Source organism: Ostrea edulis, chromosome 1, assembly GCF_947568905.1.
Source record: "Ostrea edulis chromosome 1, xbOstEdul1.1, whole genome shotgun sequence".
Lineage (NCBI taxonomy): Eukaryota > Metazoa > Mollusca > Bivalvia > Ostreida > Ostreidae > Ostrea > Ostrea edulis.
The window spans coordinates 93,646,891-93,666,043 of record NC_079164.1 but is presented as its reverse complement, the minus strand read 5'-3'; the positions used below and the strand labels follow the sequence as shown (position 1 = coordinate 93,666,043).

The 19,153-nt window shown below is 36.2% G+C and overlaps 2 protein-coding genes across 4 annotated transcripts in view; one reads left to right on the top strand and one right to left on the bottom strand.

The window, feature by feature from the left end:
• The first annotated feature begins 1,811 nt into the window (after window positions 1–1,811).
• Window positions 1,812–3,843, top strand: LOC125673502 (complement C1q-like protein 3). The gene is made up of 2 exons (XM_048910106.2): window positions 1,812–2,534; window positions 3,362–3,843. Exons 1-2 carry the CDS (start codon window positions 2,135–2,137, stop codon window positions 3,823–3,825), a joined length of 864 nt encoding a protein of 287 aa, XP_048766063.1. The 5' UTR covers window positions 1,812–2,134; the 3' UTR covers window positions 3,826–3,843.
• A 1,067-nt stretch (window positions 3,844–4,910) lies between these two features.
• LOC125673509 (glutathione S-transferase omega-1) overlaps window positions 4,911–19,153 on the bottom strand; it is a 21,008-nt gene continuing 6,765 nt past the window's right edge. Inside the window, exons 1-6 of one of the 3 annotated variants that reach the window (XM_048910119.2) lie at window positions 14,400–14,542; window positions 12,694–12,838; window positions 8,756–8,861; window positions 7,369–7,591; window positions 5,567–5,693; window positions 4,911–5,272 (exon numbers count right to left, since the gene is read on the bottom strand). In XM_048910119.2, the coding sequence (XP_048766076.1) occupies window positions 5,031–5,272; window positions 5,567–5,693; window positions 7,369–7,591; window positions 8,756–8,861; window positions 12,694–12,721 (726 nt within the window). In that variant the 5' untranslated portion in view covers window positions 12,722–12,838; window positions 14,400–14,542 and the 3' untranslated portion in view covers window positions 4,911–5,030. Of the gene's footprint in view, window positions 5,273–5,566; window positions 5,694–7,368; window positions 7,592–8,755; window positions 8,862–9,106; window positions 9,487–12,693; window positions 12,839–14,399; window positions 14,543–19,153 lie in introns of those variants that run through there. The other 2 variants (XM_056166563.1, XM_056166573.1) reach the window with 2 other exon arrangements.

The window sequence follows — 19,153 nt, the reverse complement described above, 5'->3', positions numbered from 1 at the left end:
AGGGGTTCTGGTGCTAGGGTGGGGCTCTATAAGTCATGTACTGAAAATGCATTATTTCTTTGAAAATCTTCTTCTCTGTCCTTGGGTATTAAGTAGACAAACCAATAGCATGATTATGATGAGCAAGGATGCCTCTTTCAAAATTGTGAAATTTATGGCCCCTGGGTCAGGGGTTCTGGTATTAGGGTGGGGCCCTATTGATCATATAGTGAAAATGCATTTTATTTCTTTGAAAATCTTCTCCTCTGCTGCTGGGTATTAAGTAGACAAACTAATAGTATGATAATGATGATCAAGGATGCTTCTTTCAAAACTGAAATTTATGGCCCCTGGGTCAGGGGTTCTGGTGCAAAGGCGGGGCTGACCACATAGCTATTCAATGTTTCTTCCATCCAAAAGTAAAATTCTTATATTTAAACACAAACCTAATTCAAACATTGGAAGGTTGTTACATGATACTCAGGTGACCTATAAGGCCCCTGGGCCTCTTGTTACATGTATCATCGTAAGTTTATATTGGCATGGGACAATTGATTTTAAATCATTAATTCAAACACATATGAAATAGAAAGCGTCGATATCGTAATAATAATGTCGATATCGGCATAGTAGTGAGACATTATGCTGTGTATACTAAACCTATTCAAACACCTTTAAAATAGAAATTGTTGATACCGACACCGTCTTCTAATGCCGGTAATTAACTGTCTTCTAATGCCGTTAATTAACTGTCTTCTATTGCCGGTAAGTAAGTGTCTTCTAATGCCGGTAATTAACCGTGTACTACTACCACTAATTAACTGTCATCTACTGCCGGTAATTAACTGTCATCTACTACCGGTAATTAACTGTATTCTAATGCCGGTAATTAACTGTCATCTACTGCTGGTAATTAACCTTGTTCTACTGTCGGTAATTAATCGTGTTCTTCTATTAATAATTAACCGTTCTACTATCGCTAATTAACCGTGTTCTACTACCGCTAATTAACCGTGTTCTACTACCGCTAATTAACCGTGTTCTACTACCAGTAATTAACCGTGTTCTACTACCAGTAATTAACCGTGTTCTGCTACCAGTAATTAACTGTTCTACTACCAGTAATTAACCGTGTTCTGCTACCAGTAATTAACTGTTCTACTACCAGTAATTAACCGTGTTCTACTACCAGTAATTAACCGTGTTCTACTACCAGTAATTAACCGTGTTCTACTACCAGTAATTAACCGTGTTCTACTACCAGTAATTAACTGTTCTACTACCAGTAATTAACCGTGTTCTACTACCGCTAATTAACCGTGTTCTACTACCAGTAATTAACCGTGTTCTACTACCAGTAATTAACCGTGTTCTACTACCGCTAATTAACCGTGTTCTACTACCAGTAATTAACCGTGTTCTACTACCGCTAATTAACCGTGTTCTACTACCAGTAATTAACCGTGTTCTACTACCAGTAATTAACCGTGTTCTACTACCAGTAATTAACTGTTCTACTACCAGTAATTAACCGTGTTCTACTACCGCTAATTAACCGTGTTCTACTACCAGTAATTAACCGTGTTCTACTACCAGTAATTAACCGTGTTCTACTACCAGTAATTAACCGTGTTCTACTACCGCTAATTAACCGTGTTCTACTACCAGTAATTAACCGTGTTCTACTACCGCTAATTAACCGTATTCTACTACCAGTAATTAACCGTGTTCTACTACCGCTAATTAACCGTGTTCTACTACCAGTAATTAACCGTGTTCTACTACCGCTAATTAACCGTGTTCTACTACCAGTAATTAACCGTGTTCTACTACCAGTAATTAACCGTTTTTCGAGAGATTTAAGTGAATTTTCTTCATGATACTTTGATTCCCACCGAGGATTAGCTGGAATTATTGGCTAAATTCATTTTAAAAGTTGACGAAAAACATAGATACAATTATGTCTGATGTCTGTGAGCGTGGTCATGGGAACGCACAGTAACTACCAATAGTTTATGTAGATCCATGTCGTCTGTCGATAAAAAGAATAGTTATATACAAGTGAATTCGGTCACAAGTCCGGCTCGATGATTAATATTCATGGTCCTGTTCAAAGATAAAAACAGAGATAAGTACTGTTTCACACAAGAAGACCATGATTCCTCGGGAAATATATTTTGTGTTTTGTTGCCTCGTCTCCATTTTCCTGAATGGAGGCCAATGCGAGATGACGGTGGATGAGGTGTACAGGACAACTCTTGAACTTACAGAGATTGTCAACAACCTTGCCAAAACGGTCGTCGTTCAAAATAACCGAATTGCCTATCTTCAAAGAGCGTTCAACAAACAGCGCATGAACTGTCTAAAGACTGCTCTTTACAACCAGGAGAAAACAATTAACGATGCTGATGTTGCCAGTGGTGATCTTTTTCCAACGTCGCCGAAGGAGAACTCTACTGATTTATCTTCCATTTATAACAACTCAAGTGAACGGGCTCATCCATCTGCGAAAAGTCTTCCACCAGCTTCATTTCGTCCCTCTGTCATTCGTAAAGGTAAATCTATAATGCGGGTATGCTGTAGCTTGTCATCGGTTTATTGTATGTTGTTTTGAAACCAGCTGGCTTTGTGCTAGCTGCAATAATGTAGCCCCATCCGATTTTTTTTATTCTGACGTTTTCGGGATTCAAACACCCTCCATCCTCACACATGCACGTAGTCATATATACAGTAGATGTGGCACGATAAAGATCCCTCCCTGCTCAATGGCCATAAGCGCTGAGAATAGGCCTAAATTTTGTAGCCCTTCATAGGCAATGATGACGTCTCCATATCAGTGAAAGATTCTCGAGAGGGACGTTAAACAATGTACAACCAATCAACCTACTCCCATATATATTTGAGAAAAACGAAAAATATGATTATGATGTCCATGAAGCTCTCTACTAAATTGTGAAATTCCTGGTTTAGGGGTTCAGGCCCTTGAGCAGAGCCAATATGGTCACATAATAGAAATATATTTTCAAAAAAATCTTCTCTACTTTCAGTCATGGGAGATAAACTAAATGCATGGTTATGATATCCCTAATGTCCTCCTAAATTGTGAAATTCAAGACCCAGGGGGTTGGGGGATGTCAAAATTAATGATTTATATACTTAAATCTTCCATTTTTCCTTTTATAAGTGAATAGGAATTGTATGAATGCATATTTTGTAAGATCATAAACTTGCACCAATGTAAATATGAGACTCCCTATACGGGCTATGATACTCAGGTGACCGTTAAGGTCCGTGGGCCTCCTGTTTTTGAAAGATTTCATCTAGAAAAATGTTTTTCCTATTTATGTATTTTGACTTTCTAGTTCCTATGTTTTAACCACAGGGCGACTTTTGATACCCCCGTCTACCCAGCATCCCACAACTGCACCGAGAACCACAGCATTCTACGCCTACCTGTCTTCCGATGTTTCACATACAGGACAAGGACAAATTCTAAGATATGATGTCGTTAAAGCGAACGCTGGTAATGGATATTATCGAAGCTCCGGGGTCTTCATAGCCCCTGAATCGGGATACTACGTATTCAGTTGGACCAGCAGGATAAAACATTATGGTGGTAATGGAGAAGATCATGCTTTAGAACTGGTGGTTGATGGAGTAGTGTATGGGAGTATTTATATGAAATCGTTGTCCGGTGAAGATGGACAGGCGACTGGCGTGGCCATTGCACACGTTAACCGAGGTGATAACATTTACATCCAGACACATTCCCAAGACCCAGGTTCCGGTGCCATTCGTAGCGATTTCTACGGGAGATCATCTTTTGCCGGCTGGAAGATATATTAAATTTGTATATAAAGCGCCTGATAATGTTTTTTTTTTAAGAATATTTTTTCAAGGCCTGTATGCAAGACATCGAATCTCTATTTGCTATGAAGCAATTGTTTCCTGGATTTTATTTACAATTTAAGTACCAGCACAAGATTTCTCAACAACATATTGGTGATTTTATACTGTATCCAGACAAAAGGGGTGGGTCACAGAAAACAGATTCACAACAATATATTGGTCATTTTATACTGTATCCAGACAAAAGGGGTGGGTCACAGAAAACAGATTCACAACAATATATTGGTCATTTTATACTGTATCCAGACAAAAGGGGTGGATCACTGAAAACAGATTCACAACAATATATTGGTCATTTTATACTGTATCCAGACAAAAGGGGTGGGTCACAGAAAACAGATTCACAACAATATATTGGTCATTTTATACTGTATCCAGACAAAAGGGGTGGGTCACAGAAAACAGATTCACAACAATATATTGGTCATTTTATACTGTATCCAGACAAAAGGGGTGGGTCACAGAAAACAGATTCACAACAATATATTGGTCATTTTATACTGTATCCAGACAAAAGGGGTGGGTCACAGAAAACAGATTCACAACAATATATTGGTCATTTTATACTGTATCCAGACAAAAGGGGTGTGTCACAGAAAACAGATTCACAACAATATATTGGTCATTTTATACTGTATCCAGACAAAAGGGGTGGGTCACAGAAAACAGATTCACAACAATTAAGTGCTTAGTGGGTTAATTAGCGAAAATGAGGTACATGTACGTTATTTTATCGCTTTGGGAGTGAGCTGGAGCAAGTGCCCTGTAAAGGAAACATGTGTTCCCAAACTGAACTATGTAAAAACTAATCAGACGTTAGGATCAACTGTACAGAGTTCATTACATCACAGGTACAAAAGTACTTGTAGCCTATTAGTAGTTTTGTTGTTGCTCATCCTTCAATTCATAATTAACGTAAACCCACTTGAGATTGAATCAAAACATGTGGGTTAAGTTGATCCAGGTTAAATGAATCCAACTTAACTAAACTCATGCAGTCTTCTAAAGTCATTGGAAGGAAATTAACAAAACTGTGATTTTATTTTAGTAGTGAAAAATGCCATAAACTTTGTAATTTTTCTAAACTGTAGCTATTTGTATTCAATATATATACAACACATCCAAGTCTATATGTTATGAAATCATTCAAGTCCGACGTCATAGTCAGCGGCGCCATTCTTAACGCTCTGATAAAATTTAAGGTGATTGTCCACGGGCAGACGACACTTTTGGACTGCTGGAATATCCGACATCCTGTTTACATACGCTGCCAAGTTTGTTTTGGATCCATCTGTTAAAAATGTTTGGTTTACTAGCTGTTCCATCGCAGGAAATCGCTCGAACCAGGGCCATATCATGTAATCAACCATCTGCGGTTTTTCTCCTAGAAAATACATACATGCAGGTAATGCCTTGTGAAATCTTTCCAAGTGAGATGATTTGTCAGTCTTACATGTGTGGTTGCTATACGTACCCCGTTATATATATATAATATATATATATAGAATAACTCAAATAAAGTTAAACATGCTTTGTAAGAGGGGAAAAAGTATCACTGCTCCTCTTCCCCTTGTAACTTCACCTACATCATACCCGACACCATCGCCCTTGAAAATATCAAATAATTACACGGTGGTCGTTCTTTGATTCTCACCTGTCGTTCCCTATTGCTGCTTACCTCCAAAGAAATGTCCCCTCTTCTGGAGTTCTTTGTCGAATTCCAACAACAACTTGTTAAGAGTCTCCGCCGCTGCAGAATATCCATCTGGCTTTCCCAGTAACAGTTTGTAGTATTGCGTAGTCACCTAGGAATATTTACCAATGTGTTTACCTTCTATAGCTTTTCCTATAGAAATGATAGCAATTTCCTCGTGAATGTAAACAATGTGCGTATGAATCTTGACAAATATAGTGAGACTAATTAACAGCTAGGAGTATCCCGATAGAAATGAAAGTAGAATGTAAATATAAAAAATAATTTCATTTTCTAAAATACAGGAGTGTTTGAACAGCAACGTTTCACGCCAACATACTTTTCATATAAGTAGCGCGAAATTAAAATAAACTAAATTAAAAATATCTTTAATAGTAATAATGTCCTTTATTTTTACAAGATAGCACAATTAGTTTTTTAAAAACTAGTTTATATTGTGGTCCTGAAAACACATATACAGACAGCAGTATTATACAGATACAATATAATATAGTATATGAAAATACGCTATCTATACATACAAAAAACTGAAAACAATTAAACCAAAAGAAATCTACAGGCTGTATATGTACTGTATTTATAAAATTTCCAGGATGAAAAAAAATCTAATTAATTGAAGATACCAATTCATTTTATGCGCGCAGCATTTCAATAAATGATCGCTTTGAAAATTGATAAAATCTTCAAATCTAAATTATTGCGCACATTAATTGAATTGTTGATAGCATTAATTATTCTGCTGAATTAATGCACGCCATATAATTGAATTGTTGCTCTCTTCAAATGAATTTATGATATCAACAATTGAATTGATGAGCGCTGTGATGGAATTGAAGAGAGCAATAATTCAATTAATGTGTGCAATAATTTAATTAATGCGCGCAATAATAGAATCATTGTCCTCTTGAACCATCATTAATTCAATTGATCCATGAAATAATTCTTTTATAAGAGAGAACAATTATTTGATAATAACTATCTTCAACATATTAATAATTGGATTAATGATCTCTTTAAATGAAGTATTGCTCTTTTTTAAAAAGAATTATTTCGTGCATTAATTCCGTATAACAATCGTTGTACATGTAAATGATTAAAGAGATCATCAGTTGATTCATATCAAACTCCAATTTAAATTTTTCGAGTAATAATTTCTCCATATTGGTGTGTGCACCAATCTAATTAATGAGAGCAATTGATGCGCGCATACATTCAATTCTAACCCGCAATAATTCAATTGATGCACGCGTCAAATTAATTTTAAAATTGATGCGCGCATCCATTCAATGTGATGAGAGCAATGATTGATTTGAAGCCCGCATATTCCGGGTTATAATTGATTTAATAACAATAAAATTTATATAGCGTCTTGTGTAAAACAAAATATTCTAAGGCACTTTATACGGGTAAGGGTAAGAAGATGAATAAAACACAATTAAATGATATTAAATGACAGTATGACATACATAAGATTTTATGTCTCTAAAATTACCAAAATAAAACACTATAATTAAGATCACTAGCTTTTTTTACCTATTATTTATTTTTCTATGCGCGGAAAGCGTTGTATTTGGTGCCCTCATGTATTTTCAAAAATAAACGTACATTGCGAATACTCTCTGCAGCTTCACAAAGACATCCTCCCAAGTCACGAGTTTGTGATCCACCACATTTCTCCATTTGTGAGAAATGTGGTGGATCACAAACCCCTCACTTGGGAAGATGTTTATAGATCAATAAAGTTTCCCGTTCAATCAGTGATATACCTGCCCAAAGTGTTCCACCAAAATCCTGTCCTTGGCCTGCTGGTAAGGGTCATCAGGGGTCAATTTGTTGCCCGGATACACTTGGTCCAGGTAATCGCTGCAAACTCCCGACTCGTATATAATCTTGTCATCTTTTTGTAAAGCAGGAACCTTTCCCAAAGGATTTATCTCTTCCATAAACCATTCAGGCTTTTTAGTCAAGTTGATATTTACTTCTTCATTTCTGGAAAGAATTAAATGAATTGCATGTAGGCATACCTAACAAATATAATATTTGTAAAAATTGGCATGTATACTAGTGGTGTAAATACCAGATACCTTATGATATTTACATTACTAATATCTTTGGCTTTGATATCTATACACAATTGTAATGACGGACATTTCCTCGTGAATAAGTTACAGTTGTAAACAATGGATTATGCACATATGAATTTTCATAAATATAACTGTTTTAGCAACTGCGAATTCCAACAAAAATGACATAAAATGTAAATACCGGTATACGAATAAATTATTTTTTGAAAATCCATGGGGGTATTACTTACAACGCTTCGCGCTGACCTACTTTTCCTTAACCTAATGCTTGTGTGAGGCGTTGTAATTCACACCTTCATGTATTTTCAAAAATAAAAGTTATTTTGTAAATGAGCTCCTCTGGGGTCAATGACGTCATATAAATAAATACCCTCTATATTTAACGCTTGCTATCCCCACCTAGGACTAAACTAAATGTTCGTTCAACTTCGTAACACTATCTAGCATTAAGTAGCACTATCTACCATTAAGTAGCACTATCTAGCATTAAGTAGCACTATCTAGCATTAAGTAGCTGCTACAACCTTGTACGCAGTCCAGGGAAAGTGGAAAAACCGCTTAATCTAAATTACAGGTACGTAGAAGGGGGGGGGGGGCTGCCCCGCGACAACGACTATTATTTTCTAATGCAAATAAAAGATATATTGGATGTTTGCCCCACCTACCCGCAGTTTTAATACTCTAGTAGTGAATAAGATGAAAGTAACTTTGAATGTTATATGAACAAGAAATGACAAAGTATGAGCATTGATAGCAGTAACAACCCCCACCCCCCCCCCCCACCCCCCTTATGCTTATATCCAGGACTTAAACAAAGCGCATACATGCATGATACCTCCAAACCGACTGAAGCGGTGGGGTGGGAGTGATCTCCACCGAAATTTTATTTCATGCGCAATATTAATAGGACAGAATACATATACACAATAAAATTCATGTTAGAATTAAAAGCAAAGTGGACGATAGAAATATACATGTACGTGAAACTGGTTTATTATCAGATAAATGAAATAATGCAAAATATCCCCAGTGGGAGGGGTGGGGGTTGAGGACAAAGTCTTACACTTACGGTATGTTTTTGTGGGCAAGCACCAGCCTAGTTCTTTCAGCAAATGGACAAAGGCGCATACTGTATATTCGGAGGGTTCCCGCCTCTAGTGGAGGTAGTGTCGAACCTGAATAATAATATGAAATGATACTATTAAAATAGAATAATAAACTTTAAAATAAAATTAAACTCGTGATTATCAGAACAATATGTGTCTAAAAACAGATTTCATTTTGAAATAGTGACAACAGCTTCGTTTGAAGGGCATATTCACAATTTAAGAGGGGTGGGGTGGAAATCCATTTACTTTTCCTAACGTTTTGTTAAAATTTATGATGATGCTGAATCTTTGCGCTACATTTACATGCGTACACTTTTCAGTCTCCATCCCTCAATTGCATATGGCTACTCCACTGTGTCGAAATATCTGGCGCATGCAAGTGAGGATATTGCCTGCGAAGCAAGATAGCTTTTATCAATTTCAAAATATTTTATTTATATTTATAATGTTTTTTCTTCGATATCTTTACCAAAGAGCAATGGTAGCCATTTCCTCCTGAATGTGAACAACGTGCGTATGAATCTCGATATATATATACATGTAGTTCTGGACAGAAATGAAAAGTAGAATGTACATACAACAAGAGTTATCATAGCTCGCCATGAAGCATGATTCTACTTAACCTGTCCCTTCAGTTCAAATAGTTCAAGTTTTTGAAAAATAGGCCAAAGTCCTAGGTTACTAGGTCAAACGTTTTGATACCATATCAAAGGCCTGGTCATGGGCATCTTAATATGATATCCCCTTTGTTCAAAAGATAGAATCCAGGTTAAAGTTTTTTAAAAGTGGGTCAAAGTCAAGGTCACTAGTTTAAAAGTCTTGGTACCAAAACAAAATCTCTTCTCGAGGCTTCTATATGTGAACAAGAGATGTTTGTAAAACACATATGCCCCCCATGGTGCAAAATTGAAAAGGGTTATACACACACACATCATTTAATTGAGAGTAGTATCATCAATTCAAAATATTGAGCAGACAATATCTTCCTATGCCAAGAGTGGATTGACCATGTGACCTAAAACTCAATAGGGGTCATCAACTCCTGAAGATGTACCAGTGTACCAAGTTTGATGTCTGTCAAGCAAAGGGTTCTCAAGATATTGAACGGACAGTATATTCCTATGTCCAATTTGATCCTTGACTTTTGACCATGTGACCTTAAAATAATTAGTAGTCATCTTCTCCTGAAGATGTACCAGTGTACCAAGTTTGATGTCTGTCAAGCAAAGGGTTCTCAAGATATTGAGCGGACAGTATATTCCTATGTACAGTTTAACCCTTGACCTTTGACCACGCGACCTCAAAATCAATAGGTGTCATCTTCTTTTGAAGATGTACCAGTGTACCAAGTTTCATGTCTGTCAAGCAAAGGGTTCTCAAGATATGGAGCAGACAGTATATTTCAATGTCCAGTTTGACCCTTGACCTTTGACCATGTGATCTGAAAATCAATAGGGGTCGTCTTCTCCTGAAGACGTACCAGTGTACCACGTTTGATGTCTGTCAAGCAAAGGGTTCTCAAGATATTGAACGGACAGTATATTCCTGTCTAGTGTGACCCTTGACCTTTGACCATGTGACCTTAAAATCAATAGTGGTCGTCTTCTCCTGAAGTCGTATCAGTGTACCAAGTTTGATGTCTGTCAAGAAAAGGGTTCTCAAGATACTGAGCAGACAGTATATTCCCATGTCAAGTTTGACCCTTGACCTTTGATCATGTGACGTCAAAATCAATAGGGGTCATCTTCTCTTGAAGATGTACCAGTGTATCAAGTTTGATGTCTGTCAAGCAAAGGGTTCTCGAGATATTTAACGGACAGTATATTCCTATGTCCAGTTTGACCCTTGACCTTTGACCATGTGACCTCAAAATCAATGGGGGTCATCTTCTTCTGAAGATGTACTGGCATACCAAGTTTGATGTCTGTCAAGCAAAGGGTTCTCTAGATATTGAATGGTCAGTATATTCCTATGCCCAGTTTGACCCTTGAACTTTGACCATATGACCTCAAAATCAATAGGGGTCATCTACTCCTTAGGATGTACCAGTGTGCCAAGTTTGATGTCTTTCAAGCAAAGGGTTCTCAAGATATTGAGCGGACATTATATTCCTATGTCGGGAGTAGATTGACCCTTGACCTTTGACCTTTTGACCTGAAAAACAATAAGGATCCTCTCCTACTCATAACTAACCCACATATGAAATATCATTATCATCAAGTGAATGGTTCTCAAGATATTGAGCGGACAACACATGGTCTACAGACCGACCGACCGACCAACAGACCGACCGACCGACCGACCGACAGGTGCAAAACAATATGCCCCCTCTTTTTCAAAGGGGGGCATAAATATCAAAACCCTAACCCTCTTGGTTCAAAAGATAAAGTCCAGGTTAAAGTTTGATAAAATGGCGCCGACACCGGGGTCATGACAATAGCTCTCTGGACAGTTGTCCCAGCGGCGAGCTAAAAAATAAATTTGATTTTTCATTTTTGAAAATACATTAAGCTAACGCGTTTTATGAAGTATTCTGTATTAAAGTGTCGCAGTGCATACTTTCAATTTTCAAAAATGATTTATTAAATATGTACCTTGATCTTCTGGACATCGGAGAAATTAGAAAATAAGATTAATACAATCGCAGTGAAAGGCCTAATAAAGATCAGTATGGTTGGGAGATTGTAAATGACATAACGAGTCTAGACTACATGTATTTGAAATATCAACAATACGAGTCTAATACCACCTTCACACTCACGGATTTTTCTTACGAGTCCTTACGGATCTCCGACTCGTAGTCAATCGCAAGCATTCGTAAATCACTCGTCGGTACCCGTTAATAACTCGCACACACTCGAAAGGATCCGTGAAAGTAGGGGCAAATTTTTTGACATGTCAAAAAAAAATCACGATTGTTCACGGATTTCATTTTCCGTAAATAACCCGTAAATAACTCGTAACAACCCGTAAGTATCGTAAACTGGTCACAAGAACACGTAAAGTGCTCGTAAGAATCCGTAAAACACTCGTAAGTTTTTTTTTTACGAATCTTTGCGGTTAATTTACGATATGTTACGGATAGTTTACGAGTTGTTTACGGATTATTACGAATGCCTATAAGTGATATTTACGATTTCATTCACGTCGGGTGAATCGCTTTACGGATTGTTCAGAGTCATTACGAGCACTTTACGTATAGACACGATTACTATACGAGTACTACTTAAATTTTACAATTAAGGAAAGGTATAAAAGACGCAAAATCTGACAGTTTCTTTCAGTTGCTATCAAGACATCAAAGAAGTTACACAACTTGCATACAATATACATACATGCTGTTACAAGTAATGTCAGTTGTCGAATGATGATACAAAGCCAATTGCGACCACATTTGAGTCAAAAACGTAAACAATCGTAACTAACTCCTAACTATATTCGTAACAGTACGTTATCAACACGTTAACAGGTCGTGATTTACACGTAAAAGCTAAGCTAAATCGTAAATTTCCGTAATATACTCGTAACAATCCCTAAAATGCTTGTAAAATGTCGTAAATTGCTCGTATTTATCCGTGTTCACTCGGAACAAATCGTAAATGTGTGCCGTAAATGCTTCGCAAGAACTCGTAATAAACCGTAAATACTCTTAAAACACATTGTGTACACACAGGTCACGTGCTACACACATCAGAATGCTTAAAACATTCTTAAACAGTTCTTTAAAGTGTCTAAATCTTAACAATCTGAGTACTTTTACGGATTTGTGGAATACGTAAGGATCCGTAAGAAAAATCCGTGAGCGTGAAGGTACCATTACACTACAACATATCTAATCCCCCCGATCAATTCGCGGTGTCAAACGTGGGCCTCCGTAAGAAAAAAAATATATACTTACCTGACGAAAAGGCTTTTTGGGATGGCATATTCAATTCCTAGTTTGGATCAATCTTTTCGGGGATATCTATATAGTATTGCAGCTCCGGGTACACTCTTAGATCTCCTCTCTCAAACTGCACAGATCCAAGTGTATGTAACCGTACCTGTTAGTGTTAAAATTTAGAACACGACAAGATATACACCAGTTCTCAAATTCCAGCGCAGTGCTAGTTAGAATTTAGAACAAAATGTCTTGAACAATATAGTGTTGTGTCATTGGACATTATAACCGTCCACCTAGCCGATTCGTCTAGCACCTTATCTCCCGGGTATAGGTATGTCTGGTATTTTAATCGATTTCCTTCAAACACAGATGCAAGGCGCGGATTCAAAATTATTATTAAATACTCGGGCGAATTCAACCGACTGTAATTTGTATTGTGAGAGAGATAGAGAAAGGAGGGGGAGGGGGGTATCCTGAACAATATACAGGGTGTCCAGCATACACTCGGTACGCACACTTAGTATTTCACAACTGTAAGTGCATAAAAACAGCCAACAGAATTTTTAATTTCTTCCAACCCACTTTCTACACGCGCATCTAGAATAGCCTCTACCAGTGGAATAAATATACAATGTCTGTTTGATTGGGAAAAAACGTGACAAAACTCTGTAGTGTTACGGAGATCGCACAAAAGGATAGAAAACAAGAGGCCCATGGGCCACATCGCTCACCTGAGTCACCTTGGTCCATATCAGAAGACTTTCCATATATATTTGCAATTAAAACCGTAGTCCCTATTATGGCCCCAACCTACCCCTGGAGGCCATGGTTTTTGCAAACTTGAATCTACACTATGTCAGAAAGCTTTCATGTAAATGTGAACTTAATTCTTTGGCCCAATGGTTCTTGAGAAGAAGATTTTTAAAGATTTTCCCTATATATTTGTATGTAAAACTTTGATCCCCTATTGTGGCCCCATCCTACCCCATGATTTTAACAATTTAAAATCTGCACTATATCAGGAAGCTTTCATATAAATCTCAGCTTTTCTGGCTCAGTGGTTCTTGAGAAGAAGATTTTTAAAGATTTTCTCTATATATATTTGTATGTAAAACTTTGATCCCCCCTTGTGGCCCCATCCGATCCACGGGGTCCATGATTTTAACAAACTTGAATCTGCACTATATATATATATATATATATATATATATATATATATATATATCCCGGAATTATAAAAAGGTGCTTTCTTTGCAAATAAGATACACTATAGAGTCCAAATTTAGCTGTAATTTGATGCGTTTAGGCATGTTTTATTAGATATTTATATCATGTATCAAATCACATAGAAATTTGGACTCTAGAATCTCTTATTTGCAAACAAAACACCTTTTTTATCATTCCGGGAAAATGATATAAAATAATTGAGAGCTTGTATCACTCTTTCGAGGTGTTTTAAAGAACCATTAATTAAAAGTTTGGTGTAATGAGCTACCTTAAGGATTGTTATAAAATAAGGTAAATAACTCGATGGTATTAAATAGTTCCGACAAAACACTTTGGCCCTCTGTGGGGATGCTTTCTCGTTATCCATTCATTACTTAGACCTCGCTGTGCGAAGGCTCTCAGTCCAGTCGCTGCGCAAGCTAAACCCAATTTAACACAAAGTACTAATTTCCCCCCTGATCGATTTCTTGAATTTGAAAATACCAAAAACTTACAGAATGTCGAATGCACGTCTCAGTAGAAGATACACTACTCAGTTTGTAAGAGAATATACAACGCCACGTAACCCTACACTTGGTGTGTTGTGAGTACAATTCGCGTGGTTATTTCCTTCCGGGTTAAAATACTAATATGTTTTGTTAATCTTGATGTTATACTTGACAGCACTGAACTTGTGCTTCCTGTCTCAGTTTTACTCGTTTTGAGGAGATGAATTATACTTTATGCGAGCAGAAATCAATCATAAACAATCGATAGAAGAAATCAATCATAAACAGTCGATAGAAGAAAGCAATTATAAACAGTCGATAGAAGAAATCAATCGTACACAATCGATAGAAGAAATCAATCATAAACAGTCGAAAGAAGAAATCAGTGATAAACAGTCGATAGAAGAAAGCAATTATAAACAGTCGATAGAAGAAATCAATCGTACACAATCGATAGAAGAAATCAATCATAAACAATCGATAGAAGAAATCAATCATAAACAATCGATAGAAGAAATCAATCATAAACAATCGATAGACGGCCGTGATAACAGTCAAAACTTTTTAAAATTTGATGGAAATTTTTATGAATGCCAGTTTGAATATATTTTTTCGCTATTTTTAAAAAGAGGTTCGCGCCTGAGATTTGAAGGTGTTTTTTTTTTTAGGGGGGGGGGGTCTTTTTTATTTCTACATTGAAGGGGAATTGGGAAATTAAAAGAAAAACCGGGGTCGCAATGCTTTTTATTGAGCTATAGTACAGTGTTCTGAACATAACCTTCTTTTGCACTTTTAAAAAATTGACTGAAGATTTATTCAATTGAACTTGATTTGTCTGTTTGTGTCAACACAACATAAGCAACGCAAATCAATCATTACACAAAATAGATACATACATGTAATAATGTCTTTTAACAATACAGATTTTTTTTTAAAAGTACAAGTAATTGAAATAAATGATTATCTTTTTGCACTTGATAGACAAAAAAAATTCATGATATCAAATTTGAGAGTTTAAAAGTACATGTTGGGAGTAATGTCAGTTTTACATAATTTTCAAGGTCTTCTCTTAAAATTTAAAACGGAACTAGAAAAAATTGGGGTAAGAGATAAAAAAAAACAAAAAAAAAAACAAATTAATTATTGGCAAAAATACTGAATTGTTATTAAAAATTTCCAGTAAATTTTCTTTTTATACTTTTTTAAGAATCAGTGTTCTGTCTGGAAAAATATATCAACAAAATTCAAGAATTGCAATATTTGAACTAGTTCCAAGTCTCATCTACTTTATTATATCATAAATTATAAAACTGAAATACACGTATAATTATAGAGTATAAAAATAGAAGATATATTGGATGAATCATATACTGAAATATCACGCAGATTTAGAACTTTTTGATTAATCAATCCTTCCGCTACAAAATATAGTCTCTGCCAAACCCTTTCAAAATTTGAATTGACACAAAAAATTTCAACTAGATAGAATTCAGTAATGGATGTGTAATATGTTTGCACCAATGGGATCAGTATTGAACCAGTAATTACTTAGTTGTAGCATCCTGCGCAGTTGTGCTCAAAAGCTCAGGAGCTAACTTCCTTAAGACGAGTTAATGTTACTCATGGCACACGTAACACGGATCATTACGTCTTCTTTGTATTTACAAATTCAGCATTTCAAAGAAAGAAAAAGCATTTTAAAGAGGTCCAAACACTGTTTTGGGGTGGGGGTGGGTGGGTTGTTTTTTTTCATGAAGTATATTTTTCATTTCCACATTGAAGGGAGATTATAAGAATAACAAGAGGCCCATGGGCCACATCGCTCACCTGAGTCACCTTGGTCCATATCAGAAGACTTTCCATATATATTTGCATATAAAACCGTAGTCCCTATTATGGCCCCAACCAACCCCGGGGGCCATGATTTGAACAAACTTGAATCTGCATTATATCAGGAAGCTTTCATATAAATCTCAGCTGAGCTTTTCTGGTTCAGTGGTTCTTGAGAAGAAGATTTTAAAAGATTTTTCCTATATATTTGTATGTAAAACTTTGATCCCCTATTGTGGCCCCACCCGACCCCCGGGGGCCAGGATTTTAACAATTTAGAATCTGCATTATATCAGGAAGCTTTCATATAAATCTCAGCTTTTCTGGCTCAGTGGTTCTTGAGAAGAAGATTTTTCCTATATATTTGTATGTAAAACTTTGATCCCCTATTGTGTCCCCATCCAACCCCCGGGGGCCATGATTTTAACAATTTAGAATCTGCACTACTTAATAAAACTTAGCTATAAATTTCATCTTTTCTGGCCCAGTGGTTCTTGAGAAGAAGATTTTTTAATGACCCTACTCTATTTTTACCTTTTCTTGATTATCTCCCCTTGGAAGGTGGCCTGTTCCTTTATTTTAACAATTTAGAATTCCCTTTAACTAAGGGTGCTTTGTGCCAACTTTGGTTGAAATTGGCCCTGTGGTTTTTGAGAAGTCAAAAATGTTAACAGTTTACAGACAGACGGACGGACACCGGAATACGGGTGAAAAGCTCACTTGAGCTTTTAGCTCAGGTGAGCTAAAAACAGGGGTCATAGTGTTTGTCATTGAGTTACAGTGTGTAAAACCCGACCTTTTTGCACTTACAATTTGGTTTTGATTTACACGGAAGAATACAATTTCACTTACAATATGTAGTCAATATTTAGTTACACCATGAAATTTAACTCCCCATTCACATGTACAAATATTTAGTTACACCATGAAATTTAACTCCCCATTCAAATGTACAAATATTTAGTTACACCATGAAATTTAACTCCCCGTTCACATGTACAAATATTTATTTACACCATGAAATTTAACTCCCCGTTCACATGTATAAATATTTAGTTACACCATGAAATTTAACTCCCCGTTCACATGTATAAATATTTAGTTACACCATGAAATTTAACTCCCCATTCACATGTATAAATATTTAGTTACACCATGAAATTTAACTCCCCGTTCACATGTACAAATATTTAGTTACACCATGAAATTTAACTCCCCGTTCACATGTACAAATATTTAGTTACACCATGAAATTTAACTCCCCGTTCACATGTACAAATATTTAGTTACACCATGAAATTTAACTCCCCGTTCACATGTACAAATATTTAGTTACACCATGAAATTTAACTCCCCGTTCACATGTACAAATATTTAGTTACACCATGAAATTTAACTCCCCGTTCACATGTACAAATATTTAGTTACACCATGAAATTTAACTCCCCGTTCACATGTACAAATATTTAGTTACACCATGAAATTTAACTCCCCGTTCACATGTACAAATATTTAGTTACACCATGAAATTTAACTCCCCGTTCACATGTACAAATATTTAGTTACACCATAAATTTAACTCCCCGTTCACATGTACAAATATTTAGTTACACCATGAAATTTAACTCCCCGTTCACATGTACATTGCTCAAAGTGGCTCTTGTAGCTTGATAATTTAAAAAAAAAACCAACATGCTTTTATTAGGGTCTCGTCATATGGCAAAAAAATCTCTGTCTGTCCATCCGTCTGTTAGCACTTTCTATGGGATCCGATAACTTACATTCAAAATACAGATTTTTATAAATTGTAAACATAATCATTGGATTATGCAGAGATAGAACCCTTTCGATTTTCAGAATTATTGTATTTGTCTTTACACATACATGTATTCAAGGCACTTTTTATGGTAACAACATGACATTATTTGAGAAGGATTTTCGTATAATTTGGATTCCAATATTAATATGCCTGTCCGTCAGCAATTCTTATGGGACGCGATAACTTACGTTTCCTCGGGAATATTTCATAAATGTCCTTATCGACTTGCCAGGTTTCTAGTTCCTGTAATGATAGCCAATTAATGCGGTACCTATACCTTTAACAACCGGTGTTCTCTTTGGAGAAATATGTCAACCAAATTATTGAACTCACAGCATTTCATTTTGAATTAGTTCTAAGTCTCTATACGTGCTACTTGTATCATAAATTACAAAATCGAAATACAAGTCTAGGGGTATGAATACTAACATTAGATGAAATGCTTTCTGATTAAACAATCCTTCCGCCACAAAATGTAGTCCTTCCTAAACCCTTTCAATGTTTGAATTGGCATTAATACTTCAACTGGACAGGTTTTAAGGACTGTGTAATGTATGATATATTAAGACCAATAAAACTAGTAATGAACCAGTTCACTTAGTTATAGATAGCATCATACATATGCGGTCGTGCACTACAGTCTAAAGATCCCGTGAACAGTTGCTTGTGGACAGGACCTCCGGTACCCCACTTCTTGTATTTTTGAATGTTCAATTCCTTGGGTATTTTGGACGTATTTTTGATAAAATATGCAACTTCAAAGTGTATTTATTTCAATGGATTACATAAAGTTGCTCATCTATTGTAAACGGTGATATTACAATTTTAACAAGAGGCCCATGGGCCACATCGCTCACCTGAGTCACCTTGGTCCATATCAGAAGATTTTCCATATCTATTTGCATGTAAAACCGTAGTCCCTATTATGGCCCCAAACCTACCCCTGGAGGCCATGGGTTTTGCAAACTTGAATCTACACTATGTCAGAAAGCTTTCATGTAAATATGAACTTCTTTGGCCCAATGGTTTTTGAGAAGAAGATTTTTAAAGATTTTTCCTATATATTTGTATGTAAAAGTTTGATCCCCTATTGTGGCCCCATCCTACTCCA